Genomic DNA, 10,529 nt, shown 5'->3' on the forward strand with positions numbered 1-10,529 from the left:
TGCTCTTTTGAATTTGATAGAATCATTTCCAAAGTTTTGGTATCCAGAAAATAATGAAACTGATTGCATTATATTCTAATGATTGTGATGAACTTGACAAACTTTATATGTGTGCACTTGAGAATCAACTTAGCAAATAACATTATTGATGTTCGTGATATCGATAAAGATTCTATGATTTACATGAATTTTGTGATATGGTGGACTTTGTTGAACTTTTGACAATTGTCACTACATTCATTGAAAGAGCTTTTTCAGCAATAAAATTTATTAAGAACGAATTACGAAGTCAAAAAAATAATGATTTTTTGAGCAATTACATGGTTCCTTTTATAAAAGATTATGTACGAATAATGTTTTAATTGATGATATTATTTTGTCTTTCAAGCAATGACATCACGAAAAATAATATCGTAAATGTGCTTGAGAAGTATTAAATGTGACCTCTTTTTGGAGTTATCACTCTCAATCTGGAGTGAGACATTGTGAAGGGCTAAATTTTTTTCTCTGCTTGACATCATTTTGCTCTAGTTAAGCATTCCGGGGTAATTTTCTTTTTAACGTAAACACTCATATAGTTTTAGGTCTCTTGTAATGAAATAAACTTTCTGTACCGGTAATTTATATTACTAATACATTTTTGAAATTGTATTTTGTTGGCTTATTCACATGTTTATATTTATTTTGATTTTTTCGAACATAAATCTTAAATTTTCACTGACTAGACAAGACAGTCAAACACATTCGATTAAAATATTAGTAACACATTATAATTATAGCTATGTTAAGTAATTTATCTGTATATGTTTGTAATATTTTCTTAATTAAAAATTAAGTAGTACATATATTGAGTCTCTATTACCATCTCTAACCCAACGTCAAATTTTACACCAAGTCATTATTTGATGAAAAAATTGATGTTTTGGAGGACCAATCCAACACTTATTTACACCATCTTGATATGTGAATAGTGTTACACCATATTTGGTGTAACAATATTCATCATACCAATTCACTTATTGAATCTTTTAATATCATTTCATTATACAAAAGTTTTAATTAAATATTATATAAATGTTAGGTTTTAAATTTTCGTATATTCAATTATTTTTATATAGTATTTTTATAATATTAATTTTAAATATATAAAAGAATTTTTTTATAAATTAATTTTCTATATATGACTTTCTTTTAATATTAAATTTATTCTAAAATTAATTATAATCGAATATAATTACACTTAACCTTCACAAAAATTAAAAATACGAACATATAATTTATATTAGCTATTTAGAAAGAACTTTTTTTTTTATAAAAAAAAATAACAATATAATAATAAAGAGAAAAAAAACATTCTTTTCTGATATAAAATTTAATGGAGTAAATTTGACATAAATTTGATATTTAGGTCGGAGATGCCATAACAAGGCTATATTTGCGTATCTCAAACGAATAGTAAAGACACACGTGGAGTAGCACCTGGAAAGCGATGGTAGTGTCAACCGACAAGGAATTGGCACGTTGCAGTTGCAGTGTGTGTTTTGCATAAAAGAAACCGACTTTCTCCCTTCTCCAGCTCTTTTCCTCTCCATTGCTGCATTTGAGAAGATAGTTGTGATTCGAAACCTAAATCATCGCAACCAATGCAGCGGCTCGTTGACCATGTCCTTGCTGTAACCAAAGAGTATGTTCATTCATCTCTTCTTCTTCTTGTAAATTTAGCTCCTTTATTGATTGCCCATTCAAGCTGCAACTTCATGTCTTAAAAGTGTGTTCACCTTTTTTTTTTACTTTACTTTTTTTGGTTGTTTGGGCAGTTAATTTATGATTTTTTGCAGTATTAGGTCAAGTGCTGAATTGATTGTGTGTATGAATAGAAAATAGTGGAGGATTCCTCTTATGTGAAAGAAATTGAGATTTAGGATGCTAATCATAGGAACAACAGTTTACGGGCTTCTAGAGAGTTTATGTACCATTAAAAAAAAAGAGGGGGGGGGGGGGGCAGGGGAGACTAGTTTTACTAATAGAGTTTTGGGCTTACGGTATATCCTTATGCTACAATTGCAAACAAAAAAAAAATCCTTTAATTACTCCTAGATTTTTTGAAAGAAGTCTGTTTTTTTAATAAAAGTTAAAATACAAGAATGTTTATTGCAAATTTTGGAATCATTAAAGGGTGTTTTTTTGTTCATAATTTTGTAGTATAAGGATGTACCTAATGGGTTATACTTCGGAGATGATTTTAGCCCAAAACTCTTTACTTAGTATATATGAAGTAGAATTATAATTAACTCAATTCACCATGAAGTGCTCTGATAATAATTTATTTAAGAATAAATAAGCGTTGAAGTCTCTGATGTCTAACCAATGAGAGAGGAGCTTCAAATGTATATGCATACAAAGAGACATGTTGAAGATGATGCATTTATAGTGACTGCCAGACCGATATAATCAGGGAGAAATTAGCATTAGATCCTTTATATGGTGAAAGAAGAGCCCTTTATATCAGTTGACAGTGATGGTCTTCTATGTGAACTCGGAGGACGTGTATTTGTTTTTAATACGTTACCAGGTAGCATAATTGAGAAAACTAGGCTAATCACTTGCAGGAAAAACGCTACAAGTACCATTACTGTATATCTAGAGAAAAGGAGGAACTATGGGCTAGGTTGTTCGGACTCTTCAAAAAGGTCTATGGGTGCATATTGGGTCCATTCTTGGAGGATCCGACATGGATGCGGCAACAATATTGTAGAGTCCGAGCGTACATGGATGCGGCAACAATATTAGAGAATTCGACCAACATAGACTATGGGAGACACTGTTATTCTCCATATCAAAAGACTATGGGAGACACTGTTATTCTCCATATCAAAAGAGAAGAAATTTTCTGTGTACTCAAGGCTGACACAGCTGAAGATTTTCTGTCAATATTTTAAGTCCACATATTTAAGATATGAAACCATGAGTTTGCATAGAGTCTTACTCTCTCACTTGTTAGGAAAAAACATTTTAAGTCCACATATTTAAGATATGAAACCATGAGTTTGCATACAGTCTTACTCTCTCACCTGTTAGGAAACAAGTTGTATATGTGTAGTTTATTTGTAAGTTGATCTGAGAAATCTAGTTGTTCGTGCTGATCAGGAAATAACTGTCTCCATGTAGAAGTGACCAGGGATAGATGTTATGGTATAGGAGACAAGCCTTTGAGCTGGTTATATTTAGTTCTTGATGCAATTCAAGTGAAAGAATTAATGGTGAAAGTAATAGGCAAGATCATGAAAACTCCACCAATGCAGATATATTTTTGAAGTGAAATACCTTGGCTATCATCATCAATTTTTAATATTTTCCTTTCAGGGATAACTGAGAAATCGCTCGAAGAAGTTGTTTGTAAATGAAATTATTTCTCTTGAGGATGTCATAGTAGTTGTTTATCTTCTGAAAAATGGACAATAAATTTTCAGAATGCTTACATGAAATGCTTGCAGTTAGCACATGCTGTTTCGTGTTTGTATTTTTGTCTGCTAACTTTCCTGGAGCAACTGTTGGGATGAATCCGTTATTTGATGTTAATATCTCTTTGTTCATTCTCTCAGGTCAGTTAAAACATTCACTTATGAGTCATTGAACAATGTTGTGAGGTTGATAAATGGGGTGTCTGCACTATTATTGACAATATTACCAGGGAACTCTTCTATTCTTGAAGGTATCCATGGTTGGGAGCTTCGGCCAGCATTTCGTGGGCCTAGGCTTCCGCGCTGGATGGAAGAGTGAGTTTCAATCTTCATTTCCTCTTTACTCATGCTCTAAAATTCAGATAATTTCCTGCTTCTCTGGTTATGCATTGACAACTGTGTTACTTCTGTCACCTCTTTTGGCAATTATGTCAAAAAATTCAAAACATCTTAAGTATCTTTTCGTGATTTTTCCAATAACGGCTCATTTTGTTAACAAGCTTCTTCCTGGTGATCACAGTGGTGTCTCATCATTCAACCAATTCATTCATGAGCTTTCTGTTGAACCCAATGCCTCATCAAGTGTAGAATACTCATCACAGGAAGATGTTGATGAAAACGTCGGTCCAATGTCTCCTCCGTTACAAAGTTCTCGAGCATCCAGAGTGAGCAGTTTTACCAGGCAGAGCAGTAGTTGGGTACATTTGCTCAGATGCATCTTCTCATGGTTCCTTTTCCCCATTAAATTTATGTTGGGAATACCGTTGTATCTATATGGTTCACGTACTACGTCTGGGAGTCTACAGTCTTCCCCTCTACAAGCTACCAAGAGATTACAGTCACTCAAGGACCACTTTGTCCAACGGGCCACTGACAGAAGGCGAGGCGTAGTTGAGGTGTGACATATTCAGTTTTCTCCTTTTATAGTGTCCTCTATTCCAAACTACTGGCAGTGGGCTCAACTTTCATGAATCATACAGATGATTCATGCTTTTTCAGATCCATTTCTCTTTTGATGAATGTGTTGGGTGTCCCGTTACATATTACATTTGTTCTGCTCATCTTTTTGGTTTGGGGCAAGAGGATGGATCATTGTGTGGTTTTTTCTTTTTTTTTTTGTTTGACAGTTGTTGGTCATTTAACTAATTGTTTTACTGTTATTTTGCATTCCCATTAAGCCATTACTGGTTTTATTAAGATGACTTGGTCTGATTTATCTTGTGTAGGATCTCCATCTAGCAATTGAGATTATTATTGAGACTATCTTTGGATTCGCTCACAAGGCAGTACGTTGTCTTCTTTCACCTATAGTCACTGTAACGGAAGTGGTGAAATGGTTCTTTTCTTGTATGAGTGGTCCTGAGAATGTTCCTGCTGATGGTTCAGGTGTATCTGTACCTACAGATACTCTTTCAGAGAATGATCCTACGCCTAGGGAACGACAAACAGGCTTTTATCATTCCCTAAATACAGATTCTAGGACATGTCAAGATGTCATAACAGAGCTTGGGTAAGGCACTTTGATTTGATTCCGCTCCTTTGCCAAAACTGACATGGATGTTCCCTTGCATTGAGATTTTTCTGAACAGATAACATGTTCAAATAAATATAACTTTTTTCCTTAGAAGACTCTTTTTTGTCAAATGAACAGTGATGATATTTTCATGAAGTTGTTTGGAGATTATATGGTGTTGAAAAGGACTAGCATCTCATCTGTATTCCAATTGCATTTGTGCTCTTTTACTTACTGCACTTAGCCTAGAGTATGCTATAATTTCTACAGGTTAATCCATTAAGCTTTTTGGTAGACTGTCAAAGAATTTCTGTCAACTGTTCTTTGGTAGATACTCTATGTCTTACAAATCTTTCAGGTCGCTGTGACGATCAACTATCTTCTTTTAGTCTCTTTCTGCCTTAGGATTCATTGTTCAGTTGTAAATAGGAGCTTTGTGTTGCAATTCTTTTGAAATCTCTTCTCCTAGTGAAGTGGCCGTTCTTTACTGGTAGATGAGGTATTTTGTACTGTCCTCTTTCGGTCCTTCTTGGCTTTAGCAGATAGGTAAGTCTTTGTGGTTTAGGGGTATTACATTGTTCTCTCCAGACTTGAGAGAGTCTTTCAGCAGGAGCTCTTGTATTCATAACTATATTGATATTTTCACATCGAGTTTGACATTCCTATTGTTCTCGGCATATAATTGCTTTTTGTTGTAGGTACCCATATGAAGCTCTTCGTGTGGTAACTAGCGATGGATATATTCTCCTTTTGGAGAGAATTCCAAGGTTTGGATTCCTGTTTTGACATTGCTGTCTCTTTATATCCAGAGCTTTTTGGTGGATGCCCGTGTATGAATTTGATTTGATGATCTAATTTGATATTGCAGACGTGATGCTCGGAAAGTTGTTTATCTGCAACATGGGGTTTTTGATTCATCCATGGGGTGAGCCACATGTCTGTGTTCATTCTTCATGTCACATTTTCTCTGTGTTTATATGATTTACGCATAGTCTTAGTTGGGGTTAAAATGAGCAGTGGTATTTATTTTGTCGACAAATTGTTAAGTTGTCCTTTCTGGTTCTTCAGGTTTATAACTAGTATTAGTATAAACTAAATGATGTTTGGAAGGCATACTAATCAATTGGCATTTAAAAATTTATGAAGTGATATATTATTGTATCTGGGTTGTGTATATTATAAGCAACAATTAGAGGGGAGATGGCTTCTTATTTTCTTTTTTATTTCTTTTACTCCCTCCGTTTAAAAAAGGATGAGCTAGTTTGACTTGAAACGGAGTTAAAGAAAAGAAGAAGACTTTTTAATCTTGTGGTTTTAAATTAAAGTTATGTCAAATGTACCAAAATGCCCTTTAATCTTGTGGTCTTAAACATGTCACGTGGAAAGTTAAAGTTAAAGTGTTGCCAAAAAAAGAAAGGGGACATTCTTTTTGAAACAAACTAAAAAGGAAATAGGGACATTCTTTTTGAAATGGAGGGAGTAATATTTGATTTAAAAATTTGGCTGGCATGGGCATCTGTGAGGGGTTAAACGTTGCTATGCATTATGTGCCTATTAATTCAGCTGGGATAGTGGACTGAGATTATGAATAAATGTCCATCTGGATTCAGTACTACACTTCATTTAATCTTGTACGGTCAAAAGTTGAACGGCTTGTGACTGACCTGGCTTTTGCTTAATTAAAGTGATCCAATTTAATTTTTTAAGACGGTGTATATTCTGTATCATCCCTTGAAAGGTAAATCGTGTTATCTGTAGCCAAAGATGATCAATTGTTTGAATATGAGATTAAGAATTATTATCCCTTTAATTTTGTGAATCTTACTGAAGTATGCCGTCAAAATTGCTAGAGAGCTGACCAGTGGATCTCTTTCTCAATGCATGTTTTGATTGCTTTAAGACGTGCTAATCTGCGGTTCTTAGATTTCTTTTTCCTTTTTGTTGCTATGATTGTAGTTTTGATCAGTTATGATTATCAACTACATAGACATTTAGTTCATCTTACATCTTTACACGGTGACCTGACTTTACAGTTGGATATCGAATGGAGTTGTTGGTTCTCCTGCATTTGCAGCCTATGATCAAGGTTTGTCCTTTTGATTTTTTAGCGAATGTTTCTTGGTGCAATATACTATGGTTGTTTTCCTTACCGGGATAATTAAGTGACATATTTCTCTTTATTGTCAGGGTATGATGTTTTCCTTGGAAATTTTCGCGGACTGGTTTCGAGAGAACATGTTGATGGCAATATATCCCCACGACAGTAAGTGCGCTACTTCATGCAGCTCCCATTATGTCGGAAGTACCTTTATCCATATTCTCTGTTTTTGGAATGGTATCAGTTTCCTATATATCTAAGCATTGCTAAATATCTCGCAACTTTTATTTTCTGTATGTTGCATGTGCATGTAGATACTGGAGGTACTCCATAAATGAGCACGGGACACAAGATATACCTGCGATCATACAGAAGATCCATGAAATAAAAGTTTCTGAATTGAAAAACAGCCAAGCGGGTTTTGAGGAAGAGTTTGAGAGTGATCAACCATACAAGCTCTGTGCTATTTCCCATAGTTTGGGTGGAGCTGCTATTCTGATGTATGTCATTACCCAGCGAATTGAGGAAAAACCCCATAGGATTTCAAGATTAATCTTGTTATCACCTGCTGGCTTCCATCATGATTCAAATATTGTTTTCACGGTTATGGAGTACGTGTTCCTAGTGTTATCTCCTTTACTGATGCTCTTTGTGCCAGCTTTCTATATACCTACTCGTTTTTTCCGCATGCTGGTCAATAAGTTGGCACGGGACTTCCATAACTTACCTGCAGTTGGAGGCCTTGTGCAAACCCTGATAAGTTATGTGGTTGGTGGAGACAGTTCAAACTGGGTTGGAGCTCTGGGGTTATCACATTACAATATGAATGATATGCCAGCTGTTTCATTTTGCGTGGCACTTCACATGGCACAGATCAAACGCAGCCGTAAATTTATCATGTTTGACTACGGTAGTGCAGCTACAAACATGGAAGTCTATGGATCCTCACAGCCCTTGGATTTGGGGGAGTACTATCTCTTCATTGATATTCCAGTTGACCTTGTTGCTGGGCAGAAAGACAACGTCATCAGGCCGTCCATGGTTAGGAAGCATTATGACCTGATGACTGATGCAGGTGTAGATGTATCATATAAGGAGTTTGAGTATGCGCATTTGGATTTTACGTTTTCTCATCGGGAAGAACTACTTGCATATGTAATGTCCCGGTTAATGTTAGTAGGGTGTTCGTCAAAGAAACTAGCTGGGCAGAAATCATTGAGGAATCAGAAAAACGAGGTACAATCGAGCAGCCATTGAAGCGTAATGCTCCATAAGCCTAGGGACATTTTACGGAGGTGCTTTCAAGTTTTTTTTTTTTTTTTTTTTTTTTTTGGTTGTAAAACATATTAGGGTAGAGATATGAAAATCTACGGAACACAGTATCACCACCGTGTGTGAGGCGGGAGCCACAATGAAAGCTTTACAAAAATGGGTGATCAAAAGATACACAGTATCCCCACCGTGTGTGAGGCGGGAGCCCCAATAAAAGCTTTACAGAAAATGGGTGACCAAAAGATCGTACTTCCTCACTTTTTTTTTCTGTGGGTGAGGGATCTATTTATGTATAAGCCATTGATATGCATATTGTTTCTTTATTGTTGTAAGCATCAGAATTTTGTGATTATTGTATTTCTGTTCTGATTTTCAAGATGACCTTTTCCTAATATTATTTTAGGTTAAAACCAATCAGTAGAGTTTTGGGAAAATATTAGAAAAAATTATGATCGAGCTCAATTGGTTTCCGTAAATATGTTTTTGTATTTAAATAAATTGATCGAGCTTGATTAGTAAAACCAAGTATATTTTTGTAGAAATTAACTGATGGACGTTAGTTTTTTTATTTTTGTCAATTTTGCCAGCTTTTTAAGCAGAAAGCATCTGCCTTTGTCGATTTCGGATACTTTTTCTTAAAAGAAAATTCCAATCAGATCCAATGGTACGAAAATCAATTGTCTTTGTTCGCTATGCATTTGTCGTTTTTAGTATATGTTATGGTGGTTTTAAGTCCATTATGTTAGTTAGATAAAAGAGATATATTACCAAAGTTAAGGGATTAAAGATACTGAAAGTTATATTAGAGGATCAAAGTAAATGATATAATATAATCTTGATTAAAATCTCTAAAAGTAGTAGAAGAGAAAATAAGAATAGTGTGAGCCTCTCGTAATCAGGGGTGGAGCTACCTTGTACGAAGGGGTTCACCCGTATCCCCTTAGACGAAAAATTATATTTGACTATCTATTTCTTCATATTTTGAATTCCTTTATTGAAAATTCTGGCTCCGCCTCTGCTCATAGTTGCTCGAGAGTTTTGCGGGTATATACCACATAAATTGTATTGGATCAACTTCATACAAAATTTGAATTAGATCCATGTTCATTTGGCCTGAATAACTAATTTGTGCTATGCAAATAAATAAGTCCATCTTATTAATTCAAATTCAAGGTTCATTTCACCTTAAAGCCCAAACTCATGCCACGTGTCATAATGACTAGGCATCCAAGACCACAAGGTGATACCACGCGTCCAAATGAGGTGGTAGTCCCAGTCAAATGCAAGAACAAATCACAATGCGCCAAGTGTCAAAATGACATCCTTTGGTCAATCACAAGCAACCTTGTCCACTCCCTACACCTATAAATAGGGATAGACATGACATTCAAAGGGGATCCAGAAAAGTCTTCAACAAGCATTCAACAAATTGGAGAAAACTACAACATCAACATCAATAATTCTTTGAAGGAGTTATCATCGAAGTTCTTCCGGAAGATTGACTTACAACGACGAAGCATTTTCAGACATCTCGGAGATCGACAACATCTCAAGGAGGTCTACATCATCCAACAATTTGAGAAATACGCTACTGAAGGCTCTCGAATCACGGAGAAACTTAGGAGAGAGAATCAAGAGAACGACGGAATTGTACTCATAATGATTCATTAATAAAATCACATTTTTTTTATTTATTTTGCTTGCAGTTAATTTACCACGCTTATGAAAATTCGTTGCGAACAAATTTGGCACGCCTAGTGGGACGGATTTTGCTCTTCATCTCTTTCTCTTGCAAATCAGATACTACAAAGGCTACTACTGCAATGGCGTTCATGAAGAATTGTGATTTTTCTAACAAAGAGTCTATTGATGTCATGTCTGTTGGTCTCAGTCATGTTGGCCCATAACTCGGTGTAAGTTAAAAAACAGTGCGCTAGATGGATATGAATACTTCACTTATTTGGAGGAGATGAAAAGCAACAACTCTCATACGATGGTTGTAAGTGCAACACCTAGGAGCAATCTTGTGTCTTTATTCTTCGGAGAATCTTCTCAAATTGGCTCCAACTTTGGTGATTCGAAGATTCAATGGATTCTACAACTTCCATGAATGTCAATGCTTTGATGGCTGACTCAACTGACATGGGCAAGAAGTTTGCGATGATGGAGCAAGCCATTGAGGCCT

The 10,529-nt window shown here is 35.3% G+C and overlaps 1 protein-coding gene across 2 annotated transcripts; it reads left to right on the forward strand.

The window, feature by feature from the left end:
* Window positions 1-1,399: 1,399 nt before the first annotated feature.
* LOC101266611 (uncharacterized) lies at window positions 1,400-8,720 on the forward strand. 2 transcript variants are annotated; one of them, XM_004252392.4, is made up of 9 exons: window positions 1,400-1,684; window positions 3,603-3,776; window positions 3,982-4,357; window positions 4,688-4,971; window positions 5,673-5,741; window positions 5,843-5,899; window positions 7,008-7,060; window positions 7,162-7,237; window positions 7,387-8,720. In XM_004252392.4, exons 1-9 carry the CDS (start codon window positions 1,644-1,646, stop codon window positions 8,327-8,329), a joined length of 2,073 nt encoding a protein of 690 aa, XP_004252440.1. In that variant the 5' UTR covers window positions 1,400-1,643; the 3' UTR covers window positions 8,330-8,720. The 2 variants fall into 2 exon arrangements, with proteins under 2 accessions (XP_004252440.1, XP_069148509.1); XM_069292408.1 differs by having other exon boundaries at window positions 1,549-1,684; window positions 2,610-3,776.
* Window positions 8,721-10,529: the final 1,809 nt, after the last annotated feature.

The sequence above is a fragment of the Solanum lycopersicum genome, chromosome 12 (assembly GCF_036512215.1).
Source record: "Solanum lycopersicum chromosome 12, SLM_r2.1".
In the NCBI taxonomy this organism is placed as follows: Eukaryota; Viridiplantae; Streptophyta; class Magnoliopsida; order Solanales; family Solanaceae; genus Solanum; species Solanum lycopersicum.